We start from the raw sequence: 20415 nt of genomic DNA on the forward strand, positions 1-20415 counted from the left end.
GTAACTTTCATTCTTATTTCCTATGACAAATTCAAGTAGAAACTATATAGTATCAGTCATTCTTACCATGAACACTTCTTTTTGAAGTTGTCTTCTGATAACAGTTTTTTCTGTTTTGAAAAAGCTTGATGTTTCTGGAGAGAAAAGTATGGAGAGTGCTCTTTCTAGTGAAGTAACAATCTCTCTGCCATCTTCTGGAGTCAGCAGTGTAAAATCTGAATTTCCAATGCACGTGGACCACTCTGCATTGTCAGGTTAGCTCCTATTTTGCTAGAATGATATTATAGCAATAGTACTTAGACTTATATACCGCTTTACAGTGCTTTACAGCTCTCTCTAAGTGGTTTACAGAGTCAGCATATTGCCCCCAATAATTTGGGTCCTCATTTTACCCACCTTGGAAGGATGGAAGGCTGAGTCAACCTTGAACTTGGTGAGATTTGAACTGCCAAATTGTCGTCAGCTGCCAGTCAGCAGAAGTAGCCTGCAGTACTGCACTCTAACCACTGCACCACCATGACTCATAGTATTGTTATATAGTACTAATGTATTTCTTAGATCCAACTGAATCTTTGCCATTGAGGCACAGTTCAAAAATCTTTACTCCTGCTTATTCCTGCTTGAAAAGAACACTAAATCAAATTCTCCATTATTGGTTGCTTTATTTTATTGTTATTAAAATATGATGTCTGGTATTTGAAAGTGTTTTGAGAATCTTGATAATTTGGAAAAGAATTAATAGATATTACATTCTTATCTACCTATATACTGAATATATAGGACAGTGATGGCTAACCTTTTTGCCATTGCGTGCCAAAAGCAGGGGGAACGCGGAGGAGTTGCGTGCGTGAGTGCCCACACCCATAATTCAATGCATCCCAGAGGCTTTCTAGGAGCCTGGGGAGGGCGAAAACGGCCTTCCTCACCACCCCGGAGGCCCTCCAGAGGCCGGAAACAACCCGTTTCCTGACTTCTGGTGAGCCCGGAAATCAGCTGGAGGCCAAACTAGGGCAACACTCGCGTGCCCACAGATATGGCTCCGTGTGCCATCTGTGGCACACGTGCCATAGGTTCGCCATCACGGATATAGGAGGTCAGGAATTCAACTAAGAGTTTTGTGTAAGTGAACATGAATAGCATACACATTGATGTTTCTTTATGTTAGCATGTACAGTATTTATACTCACACTAAGCTACATAAAGCAGTATAGATCAAATTTCAAAAATAGCAATAATCAATATAATATAATAAAAATATATAGTAAATAGATGAATAGAAATGAAATAAAAATAGGCAAGTGGAAAATAATGCAATAAAAATAGAACAAGGAATTTTGTTCATGTATAATCCAGAAGAATCATTAGAAAAAGATACATTGTTTAATATATGTAGGATTTGTATATTTATTGAATTCAATTTATTTCTATTCTATCTACTTAAAATGAATTATGATAATCATAAAAATAAATAGAACATTCTGTATAGCATTTGAAAACACAGCAACTAAAACAGAGCAAAGTGTCACTAAATGTCATTAATATATATATATATATTACAATGAAATTATATATTCTTTTAAACAATTGACATTTAATTAATGCCTACCTAACAATTTAATACAAAATCAGGTTCAAATAACCGGCAAACAAACTATACCTCCACACAAACTAAAAAATTCCTATTTTGTCATCCTGAATTCTAAAAAGCTCCAACAATTCAGTCTAATAACTGTTTAAGATCATGAGATGGGAGCCTGGATTGCAACAGGTTTCCCTTTCTTTCTTCCAAAAAAATGAAGCATGGCAAAATGCACTTTTGTCAAAGTGACACAAATTGTATCTATTTTCAGTTCCCCTGTATTAATGGCCTTCTTTGATTATGCTTTATATTTGTTATAATATCATAATCATGACATAAATGAATGTTATTTGAAGCAAAGCATTTTTGGAGAATTTTCATGTGTAAACTAAAGAGCTTGCTGTCTCTGGTATTATTCCTTTTTTCTTTATATACAGAGGTCACTCGATCAACCGTTTTCCCTTCCCATCTTGATTCTGCTGTTCAGCAGATGGCTTCTGAAATCAGTAGGCTTGGCCCCACAGAACAGTCGGATGGAGAATTTATGGCACATTATGCAGGGCAGGAACTGGGCATCGAAGAGGCAGGGGGAGAAATTCAGCTGGTTGTGTTAGATCCAAATCACGTAAGAAAACTCTATAAAGACTATAGTGCTAATAATTACAAAATGGACAGCAAATGTCATAAAAATTTTTCAAGTTAAACTTAATATAGAAAGTAGTGCTATACTATCCTTCCAAAGGGGTGGGAGAGGAATTAAAGGATTTCACGCCCATGGTGTGACACCACTAATTATCAGTGAAGTATGACATGGCTTTTGGTGGCACACCGCATAATTTCCTTCATGTAGACCAATGTTTCTCAACTTCATCAATTTTAAGACATATTTAAGCAACTTTAGGATGCTGGCTGGGGAATTTTGGGAATTGAAGCACCCACATCTTAAAGTTGCTGAGGTTGAAAAACACTGATCTAGGCCAAGATAGGCTATAGGGATGCTAGCTGAAAGCTTCTACTGCCACAACATATTCTTATCGTCTCCCCCATCCTAAACGACTAGTCATCACTGGTAGAGATGCTACCATAGTTTTAGAATATGACCTTATTTTGCTTTAATGAAGTTATCATTTATTTTTGAAATTTGTTACAAAATTATGATGACCTCTGAACCTGTGAAGACCATGTCTTCCAACTGCAACATTTTGGAAGAAACATTTTTAGCTTGGGTAATTCTTTATTGCAATGAATATATTATCAATTTGTCATAAGTGAAAATGGGAAGATGGGAAAGCTGGTTCTTCAGTGTGATCCTAAGCTATTCAGTCTAGTTTTTATTTTGTCATGCGAACAAACTATTGCCATTCATGAGATTGGGACCAAGAAACTATCCAGAAGAAAATATTTGTTAAAATACAGTTATTTGCATTGGAGTCATTTTTTTTTTTTGCTTGGGAAATATATTAATATATTCTTCCTTGTTTCTTTAGCCCTTAATGAAAAGATTCCAGTCTGCTTTGAAAACCTATCTCAGCAAACAAAAAGGAAAGCTTACTGATGAAATGCAAGAGTTGGTATGATTTTTTTGCTTGGAACTTATTTCTGCTCATATCTTGGCATTTTTGCTGGCTCATTTCCTCTTTCTCCTGATTGCAGGCAGTAGCCATAAAGAGTGGAAAAAAGCAGAGGGAAGAACTTGGTGTGCTCCTGTATGGCTTTCAGCAGCATTTGGCCCGGCTGCAGATGGAATTAGAAAAGAACCACAGTTGCCATTCTCAGATTGCCATGGCACGGCGACAGCTAGAGGAGGAGTTGCATGACCTTAGAGATGCATATAAGAAGACATTCCATGGCACCCAGGAGGAACGGAAAACAGGTGATCAATTCCACTGTTGCAAAGTTGTCTTATTCTACATTAGCTACTGCTTAATAAATTTTAATTCAATAATTTGGGGATTGATCTGTTGTGAAATGGAAACATGCTCTGAATATATAGAATTCCTAATCAGTTGTGTTTGTCTCAAAGCAAACCAGAATATGATTGTATTTATTTTGTATAACATAGCAGTGTAATTATAATTAAAAGTTAGCTATACTTATCTTGCAAAAACACATGCTTTATCCGGGAGGAAAATATGTTAATGTTTGGAGAGTATATAATAGTTTGTTTTTGTCTTATATATTATATAAGCTTGAATCTATATTTCAGTCTTTATATAATGTATAAAATATTATACACAAACACATATACAATATAATTTTATATAATTCTTACTTTGAAGCTGAAATCTAAGAGTCATGTCCTTCTCCTGTATATTAAGTTTCCATGGCATGCTGCTTTCCTTAGTTCTTTCATCATTAGAAGGGGCTTGACACAAGCTCCAAAGGTTTGGGTGCGTGTGCATATGTGTGTAATTTCTCAATTTTTCCCCTTAGTTTCATTAGTTCAGATGGAGATCGAAAATCTGTCCCTGCGCCTTTTCTACATGCAGAATATGGACCAAGATGTCCGTGATGATATAGCTGTAATGAAGAGAACTGTAAAAAAGGCTGAAGTGGAGAGGATGTATGCGGAAGTGGAAAAACAAAAGCAGGTATTTAGCAATAGTCCCATTTTAGAACTCTCCTTTCTGTGCACCTTGCCTTTTCCTCTCTTAAACCTGCTCAGGTTTATTTTCTGTTAGCCGCTTCTCATATCATTTGTATTTCATGCTCTCTGTTCTTAGAGATGGCTTTGTTTGTCGTTACTGTTCCATAGAAATCAACCTCAGGACTTATTTCTTTGGTGAACTTTATTGACCCATTCAAGTCTTGTGCCATCTTCATTTGGCATCTATTACAAGCCATGAGAATATTTTGTACAAATGATGTTGTTGCGCAAATGACAACACTGTGTAATGGCATCATTTGTATTAGTTTCATTATGACTCACACAGTTATGTTTATATAATAATAAAGGCTGCATTTGCCTCTCTTGTATCATTGCGTAAGTCTTAGCTGCACTTCACTGCACTTTAATTGTCATCTTTATAGTGTGATTCCTGAGAATTATCACAATCTATATTAATTTTAGTTTACAAATTACAAGAACAGGAAAAATGTCTAGTGCTGTCCAGTATTTCTTCAGACAAAATTAATCTGTTATTATATACGCTGCAAAAGGAATTAACTAGAGTTCAGATCTTGTAGAATAAATACTACTGTTTTAGGTTGCAAGTGTATCCCCTGCAAAATAAAAGTACAGCATGTTATACTTAAGGGGGGCATTTTAAATGTAAGTTGCATTCAGAATCATGACATTGATATTTTACTCTCTAATGCAACTGTCCTTTAAAGTGACAACATGCATAGTGATAAGGCTTGACTTCATTTCATGTATTAGCAGATCTGTATGTATGTATTTTTTGCCTCCAGTGCTATTAAACGGAAATTAATAAATTTTATAATTTTAATTATCAACATATCACTTCTAATTGATTGAACTGATTTCACCTATTTTTAAAACAATCATATCAAACAGGAAAAAAAGTCCTATTTAGAGCTAATGTTGGGAGAGTTTGACTGCAAAGAGAGTACGTGTACTGTATTTTTGAACCTTTTGAACCTAAGTTTTTTCTCCATCTTTTAGTTCATATGGAATTACAAACTCTCCTAGTGCCAAAATATTGTAGATATAAATGTTATACAATTAGAAAGTCCTATGACTTTATTACTTATTTTGACATGGCTTTTGCTAATGATCTAAAGCTGTGAGTCTCTCTAAGCAAGCCTTCCATTGGCACCTGGCCACTGTGTTGGGACCTCACTTCACAAACAACTAATAATTGTGTATAAGACTGCAAAGGTATTTTGTCTGTAAAGCTTACTTCATTAAAATGAATACGGGCAAAAAAACCTATAAAGAATACTGAAAAAGTCCCCAGAGAGTATAGTAGTTATTCAAACATACTGAACATACAGGTAGTCCTTGTTTTATGACCATAATTGGACCATAATTTTGATCACTAAAAGATGCAGTCATTGAGTCATCATGTGACCAGACCTAATTTTATGACTATTTTTACTTCTGACATTAAGAAAATCATGTGGTCATTAAGGGAATCACATGGTCATTAAGGGACCCTTGCTTCCCTAATTGACTTTGCTTGTCAGAAACTGGCTGGGAAGGTTGCAAATCATAATCACGTGACTGCAAGAATCTTCATTGTAAATTGTGCTCAAATTGTGATCATGTGATTGTGGAGCTGGGACAACAGTTGTAACTTTGAGGACAGGTCATAAATTACTTTTTCTGAGGCCATCATAAATTCTGATCTATTGTTAAGTGAAGACTCAAAAATCATAGACTACCTGTGGGGCATATAGAGAGCATGCATGCAGCTGTTTCTCTTATCTTGCTCATTATCTAGACTAAGTGCATAGGAAGAGTGCCCATGCTAGTATCATGAGATGATCTGAATTTCCTAGGACCTTCATGTCGACCGCTTAACAAGAAGAGCTAATGAACTAGAGGAACAGATTGCTCTTTATGATGCACAGTACATGGCTCAGGCAGAAGATACCAGGATAACACGGCAAGAAGTAGGAGAGGTAAGAAGTTATCTCATTTTTTCCCCTACAGCTAGAACTTCTTTAATGAATTACAGATTACAGTAATGCTTAATAGGATTACTTTGTTATAATCCCTGAGTGAGATAGAGACTGATGGAGATGGTAGAGATAGCAACTGTCTAGATGAGGCTTTAAGTGACACCTATTTATCAAACCACATTTAGTATATTTTAAATGTACACTGCCTTCATAATCTGTCTTTCAGTTAAAAGTTGAAAATATGTGTACGCATGTTGCCATAGTAGTTTATAATCCTCTGGGGCAAACTATATCTTGCTGTGCATACAAGGAGACCAGATGGATGATTATTTGGGAATCTATGGATTGATTAGTAGAGAAACAAAGCAGACATGTTAAATCCTTCTCATAATATGATTGCCACCATCTGCCTACTTGTAGCAGCAGCCAGCACTGTGCAGGATATAATAGGTATTTTTAATTCCTTCAATTTTTAGATATAAATTTGTGTTTGTTGCTGATTAGGTTTAATTTCATCTTATCTAAAATATGAAAATGCAGATAATAAGAATTTACAACTCTGGCATTGAGCTCTATAGAAAGAGAAGAGGCAGAAGTCAGCAGAAAGAAAATTTATATTTTCTCACATAGCCCTATAGTGTTTCATTACCTTGTCTTTGCAGGCAAGTATAGAGATCCAAGCTATTAACTTGGAGAAAAAGCAACTAATGCACCAATGGACTGTCAGTTTGACTGGGATGAAGCGCCGTGATGAGGCATATGCTGCCATGCAAGAAGCGTTAAGGTAATTATGTTAATAAGCAGTTTCTTGGAGTGTTAGTTACCTTCCAGAAAGACAGAAGAAAACTTAAGCATCTAGAATATTCTCAAGATAGCTACAAAGGCATAGCTGTTGGCCATCTCTTTCTTAATTGCAGAAAAGTAAGTGGAGAAAGAAAATAAGCAGATTCTTAACAGATCATTGCTGTGGGAAAAAAAACAGTCTGAGAAAAAAGATATTCCTTCAAACTTTATTCATCAAACATATGGCTCTATTTAGTAAATTGCCTGCCCCATTTTTCTTTAAGGATGTCTGTTATTTGGGTGGTGGTTAAATTTGGTATAAAGCTTAGCTTTAGAACAACTTTAATAGTGGCTTTAGTTTGTTTTACATTGGGATTGTTTGCCAGGATAACTTTTAGGGAAGAAAATTTCTATTGCCAGTACAGTAGTGAGAAAGTAAAATTAGAGTTAGGCTTCCTTGTCGTCTAGGCTGCAATTTGGCATGAGGCTAATTTCAGGCAAAGTTATATACATATATACACAAACACACATGCACACATAGTTGCATTTATACATACAAAGTTAAATTGAAATATTATTTATAGAAAGTTGAATAAAATATTTTAATTACTATATTTCATTTATAAGGATGTTTTAACCCTGCTTTTGCCTTGCCTTTTGTAATAGTACATAGATCTTGTTTTATAAGTGAAATGTTGCTGCAGAAATGTTGTTTTATGGGAATAGTGATGATAATGAAGATAATAATTTCTTTCCAAGTTTCCTTCTCCTTTTCCAAGATCTGATAATTAGTAGTTCTGTGTTATTCAACTCCAATCAGACTTATTTGGAATACTTAATCTGGATGTTCTATTTTTTAAAAAAATTCTGAGTGGTGTCAGAAAGGGCTGAATACACTCACCAAAATTGTGGCAAACAAGTCACGTTGCTTGGGCTTAACCTGAGCAAAGCAAAGTGTCGACCCTGAAGATGATGAGGCTGCAGAGGTATTATTCAAATGTTTCATAAAAGAAGGCACAGTCTTTTTTAAAAAAATCCAGGAACTAGGATAGATATAAAGGGCTTAAATTGTTTATTATAAATTTAAAAAGTAGTTTTCAGTTGAAAGATTTTCTACTGGAAATCTTGAGGGAGAACCTGAACAGTTGCCATGTAGGGATACTATATTCTACTTTTGATTTCCTGGATATGTAGTAACAGAATTTGTTCTATGTGGTTACAAGAATTACTGGAATCTAGAAATGCATATAACTATTAGATGCTTGTACTGTAGAATCTCAGCATATGGCAGCACTTGATTGACTGTGTGGACTTGGAAGTTACGCAGGTTGGGCTGACTGATATTTGGAATGGAGAGCATCAGGAAACATCTGAGTTGTAGACCAAACTGGGGAGTCAAAACAATATCCCAAAAGAAAACAATAGGAAATAATTTACATACTTCTACCAAAAAACCTTTTACTGATGTTTTCTATGAAATCACTAGAGTTCAAGATATAGATTTTATTTTGCATTTTATTATATTACTGTTTATAATACAAGTTAAAGACAGAACAATACCTTTGTATCATGGGTGGGTTCTACTTATCTTTACTACCGGTTCGCAATGGGAACACATGCACAGATCGTCAATTATGACATCTGGGCAGGTGGGCAGAGCCTCCCGCCGCTTTTACTACTGGTTCTATAGAACCTGACAGAACCGGGAGAAACCCACCACTGCTTTGTTTGCCTGACTTCAAAGAAGCAGTGGCCTAGGAAGATGTTGAAAGAGCCACTGTGGTTTTCTAATTATTTCCAAAATAATTTATTTGAAAGCAGAGACATTTGTAGAAATTATTTTGCTCCAAATTATTCTTTTTTTTTTTTTTTTGCCCCGCAGAGATTCCAGACATAAACTCAAATCTTTGGAGGCTGAAATTGAGGTCTATAAGAAGTCTATCACCAAGGAGGAAGAGAGGAATGAATTGTTGGCTTCTATCCTGAACCGTTCAGAGAACGATGCCAACACAAGCAGAAAGCTGATAGCACAGAACTTGTCTAAACAAGATGCCATGAAAGTGGAATTTGGCACTTATACCCGTACCCTTCAGGAGACAGAGCAGGCCCTCAATAGGACATCTGCAGTAAGATTTCGAGACTAACATTTGCTATTTGTTTACTTGTAGTGTTTGACTGGACAGCCAGGACTGAAATGGTTCTTCCAAAGATCTTTCAAAACATCATTGCTGCAAATTAGGCCACACGTTTTCTGCCATTTTAAATATTAATATAAGCTTCCCAATAGTTTCAATATATTTTCATAAAAAAGCAACAATAGAGAAAGAAAGATAAAGCTGAAATTCTGGCCCAGAACATTGGTATAGCATGTTTCTGGTCATTTTATATAATTGCCTCTCCTACTAGAGGGTACAGTAGGAGAGGCAATTATATAAATTGTGGTAATAATTAAGTGTGGTTTCTTACCATCAAATATGGCTCATCATAATTCATAATTCTGCCCTCTACTCTGTTTACAGTCATCTGCTTTCTAAAAGTTTCCTATTTCCCATTCCAGGATCGAGCAGCTCGCATGAATGAATTGGTGGTTCTTCGCAGAGAACTTGAGAAAGGATCACAAACCAAGCAGGATAAGGAAAATGAGATCATGGCCCAGTTGCAGGAACAGATGATATCGAATAAAGCAGCAAAATATTTTTTACAACTAAGAGCTAAACTTCAGAATACAATGTTGACTTTGGTATGTAAAGCATCTCCATATTTGGGGCTGACGGGAACGAGGTATTTAAATATGTGAAGTTTCTCTCTCTCTCTCTCTCTCTCTCTTATCATGTTCATAATTCATAATATTTTCAGATTGAAGTATAGTTCCACTTACCACCAAATAAAGATATGTTCTTAAAACAATACTTCCTGCTTTGCTACTGGAAGCCCTGTTCAATCAATTTTAAAAAATGATTTTGTTCCTTCTAGCTTTAGATTTAATCTCTGATGGCTTTCAATTTCAAGAACAGAAAGCATCAGATGAAACATGAAAATAAAGTTTGATTAGCTTAAAGATATCACCCTTTTTCACCAAAAAAAGTACAAAGTGGAGAAATATTCTTAGTGGAAGTTGCAATGATTACAGTGGTGCTAGAGTATGGTAATTTTTCCTATTGTGCATGAACATACAGTAGTTTTCCTTATTATACAATGAAAAAGTATTTGCATTTGTATTTACCTATAAGTAGTGGTATAGTTGGCAGGAATTCTCCTGTTAGTTGACTTTCTATTTTACTAAACCTGGATTGTTTTAAAGCAGGGGTGTCAAACTCACGTCCTGCAGGCCAGATCCGTCAAGCACTGGCCACGCCCACCACCATTTTAGCGAAAGGGAAAAAAGTTGCGATACGTCACATGACGACGTGTTGTCGCAAGTTTGACACCCCTGTGATTAACGCAAGGAAAACATTACCAAAATATGAATTATTTGCCGGTTTGAATTATTGTCTTCTTGCAGATGAAGATGCTAGAACAGGTGCTCCATAAGAATAACTCTCATTAACAAAGAATTGTAGGTAGTTCTCACTTACTGTCCCCAAATGGGAGTGGCAACTCCATCACTAAGCAGTACAGTTGTTATATGAAATGTCATGTGACCATGCCAACTTGTATTAGATCTAGCTGCAGTTGTTAAGTGAATCACTGTGGGTCATTAAGTATGACATGACATGCCCATGGCTTGCAACTTCCTTCCCTGTTGACTTTGCTGGCTGTGAAGGTTGCAGTTGGGCAGGACACTGAAATATTGTAAATACTCACTGGTTGCTGGGCACCCAAATCATGATCATGTCCATGATGGCCACAACTTAAAGGACTAGTTGTAAGTCTCCTTTTTCAGTGCCATCATAATTTTGAAGTGATTGATAACTGAGGATTATGTTTTATTGATAAAGAAAAGATCCACAATGAAGTTTGAGACACTTGTGTCAGAAACTTTATTATTTGGGGCTGGAACCATGCTCTGAGCAAGCTTTTGTGATCTCAGGGCCCAACTGACACAAATAAGGCTTTGCAATTTCTGCAAGTAGAATGAAGATTCTGAATTGACCAGTTCTGATATAAAAATTAAAACCATGATCTTTCTGATAAACAGAATACTATCTTCTATGGATAAAACTTCAAGAAACAGCATAAACCTCACCACTAGTACCAATATTGGAGATAATAAAAGAAACATCCTTAAACTGGTATCTGAGCTAGTGCTTGAGTCCCCGATGCTTATGATTCTTGGGGATTTTAAACCTCCTGAGTGGGAACTTTTCTCAGGATTTCATGGCAGCCATAACAACCATGGGTTTGACCTTGTAGTATCTAGTCCAATCCATAAAGGTACACGCTTGATCTAGTTTTAATTTTGGGACAGTTGATTTATCATTTCCATATAGGGTCTTTTTTTTAAAAAAAATCCTTCACCATGGACAGTCCTTTGTCACTTTTTGGTCATCCAGAACCTTGCTCCATTACCAACCATTGCAAGAAAGGAAGACAAATTAATTTGGTCACTTCTGACACTTTATGGATTCTATTAGTTTCCAACTGGTGCTTGGGGAGTTTTTGAATGACCAGTTCAACCAGTTTTGCCACTCCTCTTACCAAACTCTGAAAAAGAAAATTGGCAAGAACGTTGGATGAAATCATTCCTGAGTATCCCCTCCAGTGTGCAGGTCTAAATATGCCCTGTGGTTCATAGAGGAACTCTGGAAGGTAAAGTGACAGAAGACACATCAGAAGTGTGAACATGACTAGACAGAGGTATGAGTTTAGATTTGGGCTCACATATTGGCAATAAGATACTGAAATATAATTATTTCTCTAACCTTATTGCATCTGCAGTGTGCTATCCATCATCCTTATTTAAACTAACCCAGACCTTTTGTGGAATTGTAGGTTGAAAAAATATTCCCCAAGGCCACCATGACTAAAAGTGAAATTAATCAGATTTGTCCTGATTTGTATTCACAATGTACATAATAGTGTCTTGCAATATTATCTGGGATTCTTTTGAGTCTGTGTGGTTTAAGGAAGTGGACAGCATCCACTATAGTGTGAGTCCTGGCTCTCCTGGCTTTTTATGGTTACAGGCTAACCTAAATTTGTGATAGAGATTTATTTACAGTAATATTATTATATTATTGTGATTTATTATTTATTATTGGCTCTCAAATAACATTTGTTAAAATGTACCCAGTGAAACCAATGTGTGCAGTTACATATTGGAAAGAGTAAGTGGATATTTTTTATCTCTCAGTATTCTAGCATTGTGCTTTTTTTCCTGCCCTTTTGTGTTCTTCTTGCTATGATTTGGGAAATTTTTGTTCAGCTACAGTCTAAAGTAATACTGTGACTGCAGCCAGGCTTTCCATTAGTAATACATATTTGTTAACAGCACTGAAATACTTATTTAGCTATCCGTACAGAGATGTCTTTTTCTGATCTCCCTTTTCTTGTAATCCCTAGGATGCACAGCTTACCAAACTTGAAAATGAAACGGCTCAAACTTCATTGGACATAACAAATACAAATAATAGGCTGAACATGTTTCAGAAGACTCTTTCAGAACTGGACAAGGAATTGGATGAGTTAAACAGCGAGATCAGTCATAGCGAGACTGAAATTGCTAAACGTAACCTCCTGATTGGACGCAAACAGGGTGCCATCAACTTGTACAATAAGAAATTGGAAATGATGATTTCTCAACTTGGGGTATGTTTTTTTCTTGGGTTGCTCAGGGTAATATATATGGCTTGCTCTCTCATTTTTTATATCAATTCTGTTGAGCTTAAAGATAGCACTAGCCCATAAATATCCAGTATATTCATTAATTAGTAAGGATATTTAAAGGTATCCCCTATTCAGTTCTACACTCTAACCATCACACAGTAACCTTTCTTTATGTTGGCATTTATTCTTTCCAACTGCTAAGCAAATCAAGGTGAAAACATTATTAAAGCAACCAATACCTGAGTAGTCCCTGTTATTCAGTATACAGCAGGAATAATTAAATGAATCCAGATGGAACTTGATAACTTGCATTGGAAACTGAGAAAACCAATGACACTGTACCTTTCTCTCCATTTGAAAAGTGATACTGATTGCCTGTATTTGTCAAGAGCTAAAGGAGAGAGATGACTCCTACAGATGAAAAAAAATTGTGGAAGAAGCAAAGCATGGTTTGAAATGATTACACGAAGAAAAGTGAAGAACCCTTATTGAAAGAAGTCCATCAAGGAAAGCATTTGAAAACAAGGGTGAAGGCTGATTATAAAAAAGAAATAAATCAATTTGTTAATTGGAAGAATATGCCAATACATAGTCAATGCTTGAAGAATGTAGAAGGAAAATCCAATAAAAACTCCACAGAATTGGTTAAGTTCAGGAGTATTAAAGAAACTCAAAGCTTTATTTTAGTGGCTCAATACCAAGCTTTGCCAACTAATTGCATGAAAGTGAAAATTCAGCCTGTAACAAACAACAGCAAATGCCATCTTTGTAGTAAAAAGGATGGAACAATTGACCATCTGATCTGTGACTGCCACAGATTACACAAACTGATTATAAACATTGTTATGATCAACTTGCCAAAATTATTCATTGGAAACTTTCTCAGAAGTTTGGATATGAATGTAGCAAGACCCACTAGGACCATCAAGTTGAGAAGGTTTTAAAAAATAAGTGGCCTAAGATCTTATGGGACTTTAAGATCCAAACAAGCTTCTTGCGCTTAATATGCCTGATATAATAGTTATCAAAAAGAAAAAAGTCTGAATCATCAATGTTCCTGTGATATTAAAATTGAGGAAAAACAATTGGAAAATTATGAAATACAGGGCTTGCAGATCAAAGCTGAATGCTTGTGGAAAACCAATTGTAATTGAAACCTTTGGAGCAAACATCAGGTTAATTTTCCTAAAACTAAACAGAGCTGAGAATTGGACCAATATTTGCCAGCAAATGAAAGAAGTTGGAAATGGGATGGATTCAGCTTGAGGCTATGGAGAGCAACATCAATGAATCCCTATGGAAGAGATAGATAAGCACTTAGAATACTCCTGACTATGTTATTCTAAGCCACCTCCCTCTTTTTCCCATTGATTCAGAACACAGCTGTGATTAAGGGACTGGAATGAATATTGGATGCCAAACAATTTAGCTTTCCCTTCTATACTTTGTTTTTCATTCTTCTAGGGTCCTTGATAAATGTATCCAGTGCACATGGGGTAATTTTCTATTTTTGGGAAGAATTCCCTAACTAAGACAAAGTATTTTATAGTAAATTAAAAAAAAAGATGTTCACGAGTGAACTTTAGGTATTAATGGAAAATAATGTATGTAGTTCAGGGTTGAACTCTGGAGTCCTTGGTGTTCTCTGAGCTTGATTGTTTGCTTGCAGACATTTTGTTACCTGAGTAGTGAAGATGTTTTTCAAACTGTATTGAATTGCAAGTAACTAAACCTAAATCATTATATATTCTTGATTCAAGGGACAAGAATTGGGGCCTTTGGAAATTGAAATTAAAAAACTCACCAAACAAATAGATGAAATGGAATGGGAGGTAGTGAAGCTCCAAAGACACTGGATGAAGCAACAGAGGGAATTAGTGAAGCTTACTCAAGAACGAGAAGAGCAGCTGGTTTCCTTAGATATGCTAAAGAAAGAGATCACAATCAAGGAGCAAAAGAAAGTACGCATTGAGAGTAAGTGCAGCGCTCTTGATATCTGATTGGATGATTAGGTAATTACATTGCTTCAATGATTTTGCAGTCCCTTTGAAATTGCTTATGCTAAACAAAAAGCATAATTGAAATGGTGGCTGCTGAATAAGAACTTTATTATGGAAAGCAAGCTTCCATATCTTAGTGATAAAATCTATCAAAGATCTTTGCAAGCATTTGAAGTATTTTCAGTATAGTCCAGGGGTCAGCAACCTGCAGCTCTGGAGCCGCATGTGGCTCTTTCACCCCTCTACTGCGGCTCCCTGTCACTCAAAATATGCATAACAACCGCCAATGTGTGACACCCACCGGCATGAGATTTAGTGAACTTTTCAACCCCCAGTAAGCCAACCATGGATAAATCGAAGAAAAGAAAAGTTTCAGAAGAAAACAGAATGTTTAATTCAACTACATATGCTAGTTTTTTGGCCACTCCATAAAGGCACGGGAAGGGTTTTGTGGCTCCCGGTGGTTTTTTTTCTGTGGGAAAGGGGTCCAAATGGCTCTTTGAGTGTTTAAGGTTGCAGTTAAACTCTCAGACAAATGTTGCCACATCAGATTCTATTTATAATCACCCACTGTTTGCTGCATCCCTGAAGCCACATTTCACAACAAAGTAATGCATCTGAGCTTTCTAAACTTAGTTTTCTGTTTACCAAATCTGAATTTGCATTCTGAAAGAAATTGAAATTCTTGACTGCAAACATTTATACAACTTTGCTTAATAACAGCTGGAAAAATATTTTGCTGTTCACAGCTATTTTGAACAAGGGGTATAAAAATACTTCACTCATGGAGAGGAGGCATCTTTCCCACGCAGTTACTTAGGGATGGTCAAATCAATTTGTTTCAAGGCCAATTCATTTTTACATACATTTAATCCAACATTTGTCTGATTCTTAAACTGGGATTTTAAAAAGCACATTTATTTTTATACTGTATGCAGATTTTGAGTGTGCAGACTTAATTCCCCCCCTCCAATTTCTGCTGATAGAATTGATTTTCCCATATATATTGCACATTTTATTCCAACCATTCCAACTCTCATGTTATTTGCCCCATTTTACATCTTAAAGAATTGTTACCTTTTTATCCTATCCTTTCAGATGATATCCAGCAGGAGAAAAATGAACTGAAGGACATTGAGCGACACATGAAGAATATGTCTAATGATCTGGTGAAACTGCATTTATTGATCAATAAGAATAGTGAGAATTCTAATGAGTTACAGCAAGGAAACACCATCATGGAAAATGAATTTGTGCGCTCCCTCAAGGTATTCCTTGGTCTAGATGTATTTCTCACAAAGTCAGGGTTTGATTCTGTTGTTCAGTACTACTAAAACTACAAAAAAGAGGAGGTTTTGATAACTAGCCTGCAATCCCTTTGTGAACAGAGAAGCAATGATAATACTTCACAGGAAAAGACTGCATAATATAAATAGTTGGTCTAGATCACAGGTGTCAAACTCGCTGCGTCACATTGCCATCACATGACGTTTCACAATGTTTTTCCCATTCGCGGAGCTGGGGTGGGTGTGGCCTGCGTGTGATGCATAAGGCCCGCGGGCCGCCAGTTTGACACCTCTGGTCTAGATCATTCAGTTTCTAGAGAAGGAGGCAGGAAGGAGACCCTCAGAAAAAAATACAGATAGTCCTTGACTTACAACCATGATTGAGCCCAACATTTCTGTTGCTAAGTGAGATAGTAGTTAAGTGAGTCTTGCCCCACTTTACGACCTTTTTGCCACAGTTGTTAAGTGAATCACTACAGTAGTTAAGTTAGTAGCATGGTTGTTAAGTGAATCTGCCTTCTCCATTGACTTTGCTTGTCAGAAGGTCACAAAAGGTGATCCCATAATCCTGGGACACTGCAACTGTCATAAATATGAGTCAGTTGCCAAGCATCTGAATTTTGATCACGTGACCATGAGGATGCTGTAATGGTTGTAACTGTGAAAAATGGTCATACATCACTTTTTCCCATGCTATTATAACTTTGAATGGTTACTAAATGAACTGTTATAAGTCAAGGACTATCTGTAGGTAACTTATTTCTCAATAAGCTTGACTGGTTTGGTGATGACATCAAATCATCAGTTCTTTGGAAATAATTATAAGGAAAGCATATTGAAACAGCCAAACTTCACAAAACTACTATCTGCTTTGTTTTGACAGCCATATCAGGAATAGACTTCCAAGACCACAAGCTCTGATATGTGAATGTATGTAAAGAAGGCAATGAAACCACTATAAAAAAATACTAATGAGACAATTCTCTACTGGAGAATCTTTTAAAAGGGGATTAAAAATAAGATTGCCAACATATAATGGCCACATATAAATCTACAACATGGTGCCATACATTAAATTCTATGCACACTGTTCGTTACTGCACCTAGATACTGTAAAATTCAAAAAGGTAAAATAAAGGCAACCAAATTGTTATGGGACTTAAATGATTTACTTTAAAGGAAAAAGCTAAAAAAAGTACTAGAAGATAAAACTCTGCAAATGATGGAAATACGAAGAGAAAGGGGAAATTGTTCTCCCTGTCTTCTTGTGTTACCATTGTTGCCATGAAATGAAATTATATGCAAGATTTAAGAGCAATAAAAATGCTTCTATACACTATTAGGTGTAGTAGCCATTACTAAATTTTAAATGTTTTTTAAAAGAGAATTGGGCAAATTTAGAGACAGAGCTGCCCATAAGTTGAATTGGCTGTATCTTGCCCCCTACACCAAAAGCAGGACTATTTCAACCATATTAACAAAGAGAAATACTTGAAAGAAAGTTATTGTAATCCCACCCTGCTTGTAAGCATCTTGGAAGCATTTAATTGGCCCTTGTGCAACACAGAGACTTGAATTAGGTGGGCCTTTGGCAGACGTAGCAAAGCTTTTCTTATATTCTGTTGCTAGCCCAGTCTGATAATTATCCTTGTTCTGGATCATTTGTTTATTAGAAGTAAATAAAAGATACAATGCACATATTCCTGGCTCTAGATATCAGAGAGAGAATCAATTGAGATGCAAGAGAAACTGGACCGACTCCATGAGGAAAAAGAGAGGCTCATCAACAGTCTAGTTGAGGCAGAGTGAGTTCTGATTTATCATATCGGGTCTGAATGCATAAATAGTGCAGGTAGAAAATATTCGTGACTTTTTTTTTTTGAGAGTCCCGTTTTCTAGGTTGGGTCATCAACTATATCAGAGCATAGATACATGGAATGTAAATCAGATTTCCTTCTTGTGTTGCAGTTTGAGAGATAAGCAGAGAGCAGCCTCTGCACCTAGAATAATTGAAGGTAATTCATAAATTATTACCACACAGGTGTATAGTGGAGAAAATAAATGGAGGAAATAAAATGGAGTGGCATCCTTTTTCCTCTCTGTCTTTTGGACATGATCAGAGTCCAATCCAGCTCCTCTCTTTGTCTACCTCCAGACAAAGCCCCATGAGACACCATCAAAAGAGTATAAGCCTTGCTCACCCACTCACAGTACAGCCTAAGTGCAGCCCTAATAGGGAACTGCAACACAGTAACAAGGCAAGAAAGCCCAACTTCCATTCTTGATCAGCCTAATCAGCATAGCATTCCATCTCCTTAACAATGGACTTCCCCCAGCTTTGCTGCCCTCCTGAAAGAGCCACTTTGCCTAACAATAGAAATAACTCCAGGGGCATGGTCAAGGACCTGCTTTGATTCTCCAGAAGTTGCCAGCCAATCAGATGCCTGGGATTTCCTGCCCTGTATTACAGCCCTCAACCTCTGTAAAGACCTTTGCTTTCCCTTTGTTCAAGGTCCCCCTTTTTTGTAAAGCAGTCATCCAAGGTCCTTGCAATAAACAATAAGCAAGGTCCTTGCAAGGCTCCTTCTCCTCATTGTTGTGCTCTGTACTTCTGAATTTTCCACAAGCTGAAATGCCTCTCTAGATTACATTTTAATGTCATAATTTTTATTGTCTTCTTGGGTTTTTGTGTGGAATCTATATTTTCATGACATAATGTTGGGAAAATATAATTCTTTCTGGCAACAAATTCCTGGCATTCTTTGTACATAAAAACTAATCATGTCGTGATTGTGTTCTTTTGTTTTGATAGAATATGATTTGCATGAGTGTTTTGAGGGGCAATTTGATAATGCTACTAATGATGACAAATGGCACACCTCCTGTTTCCATATATACTATCCTCTGCTAAGGTTCTGCTAGCTTCTTTCTTGTTTTACTCTTCTCTGGCATTTCAGATGTCAGATGATGCAGTGGGAGAAGAAGATACAAATAGCCAAAGAGATGCGTGCTGCAGTGGACTCAGAAGCTGAGCAGACTGAGATCAGAGCCATGAAGGCAGAGATTCACAGGATGCAGGTGAGACAGGAAGTGCTGGGTAGGCAAATCTGCTGGTTACCCAGATTGGCAAATGCACCACTGATTTCAATCAAACTAGTCTAAGGTTTTGTATCATAAATATGCTTAACCCAAATAATTATAGCCACAGGACCTGATGATATCCCAGTAGAAATTTTAAAATTGCTGGAAGACAATGGGAAGAAATTTTTACTGCAGCTCTTCAATCGAATGTGTGAAACAGGAAAGATACCAAATCATTGGCTAAAGTCAACCTTTGTGACAATCCCCCCAAAAATAAATGCAAAGAAGTGTACCGAATACAGAACAATAAGCTTAATGAGTCATGCCCTGAAAATCTTCCTGAGAATAATTCACAGAAGAATATACAACAAAATTGAGGAGTGTCTAAGTAACACACAATTTGGTTTCAGAAACAATCTTGGTACATGGGATGCCGTATTCAGCATTCAAGTTCTTGTACAGCGCTGTAGAGATGTCAATCACAGTTTTTACATGTGCTTCATCGATTTTGAAAAAGCATTTGATAAAATAAGACACAGCAAACTATTACAAATCCTGAAACAAGTGGGGCTAGATGACAAAGACATCCGAATCATAAAGAATCTATATTGGCATCAGGTAGCAAATGTGAGACTAGGCCAAAAATACTCAGATGATGCAGAAATACGAAGAGGGATCAGACAGGGCTGTATTCTGTCTCTGCTGTTATTTAATATCTACTCTGAGTCAATTTTCAACGAAGCACTGGAAAACATTGATGCTGGCCTCAAACTAAACGGTGTTCAAATCAGCAATTTAAGATATGCTGATGATACAGTTCTGCTTGCCAGTAAGCATGAAGACCTTTAGCTCCTCATCAACAGAGTCTCAGAAATATCTGAAAAATATGGCTTGAAGCTTAACACCTCAAAAACCAAGATCATGGTCGTCAGCAAACAACCCATTAATTTACCACTGATAAATTTGGAAGGAATACCATTAGAAAAAATTGAAAGGATCACGTACCTCAGTTTTAATTTACATGAAAGCTGGGACATGATCAGTGAAGTAAAGACAAGGATAGAGAAAGCTCAAACAGCATTCTTCAAAATGAAAAAAGGTCTTCTGCAGTCACAACATAAGCCTAAAACTGAAAATCAGGCTTGTCAGATGTTACATCTTTTCTATCCTGCTCTACGGAGTAGAGAGTTGGTCTCTGACAGAAAACCACTTAAAGAAACTAGAAGCATTCGAAATGTGGATTTACAGATGGCTGTTACGTATAAGCTGGGTTAACAAAATCACAAATGAGGAGGTGGTAAGCCGCCTGGGAAAGCAAAGGGAAATAATCAAA

At 36.5% G+C, this 20415-nt stretch overlaps 1 protein-coding gene across 1 annotated transcript in view; it reads left to right on the forward strand.

Annotated features, from left to right (window-relative positions):
• The window catches only part of CCDC40 (coiled-coil domain 40 molecular ruler complex subunit), a 31859-nt gene that overhangs the window by 6024 nt on the left and 5420 nt on the right, over positions 1–20415 (forward strand). Inside the window, exons 4-17 of the mRNA XM_070934702.1 lie at positions 125–254; positions 2017–2204; positions 3067–3150; positions 3233–3452; positions 4013–4170; positions 6044–6166; positions 6829–6950; positions 8832–9075; positions 9507–9689; positions 12452–12697; positions 14476–14689; positions 15814–15983; positions 17715–17806; positions 18959–19079. Of these exons, the coding sequence (XP_070790803.1) occupies positions 125–254; positions 2017–2204; positions 3067–3150; positions 3233–3452; positions 4013–4170; positions 6044–6166; positions 6829–6950; positions 8832–9075; positions 9507–9689; positions 12452–12697; positions 14476–14689; positions 15814–15983; positions 17715–17806; positions 18959–19079 (2295 nt within the window). The remainder of the gene's footprint in view (positions 1–124; positions 255–2016; positions 2205–3066; positions 3151–3232; positions 3453–4012; positions 4171–6043; positions 6167–6828; positions 6951–8831; positions 9076–9506; positions 9690–12451; positions 12698–14475; positions 14690–15813; positions 15984–17714; positions 17807–18958; positions 19080–20415) is intronic.

Source organism: Pituophis catenifer, unplaced genomic scaffold, assembly GCF_029215685.1.
Source record: "Pituophis catenifer annectens isolate HBS135680 unplaced genomic scaffold, rPitCat1.0.hap2 SCAF_2, whole genome shotgun sequence".
Lineage (NCBI taxonomy): Eukaryota > Metazoa > Chordata > Lepidosauria > Squamata > Colubridae > Pituophis > Pituophis catenifer.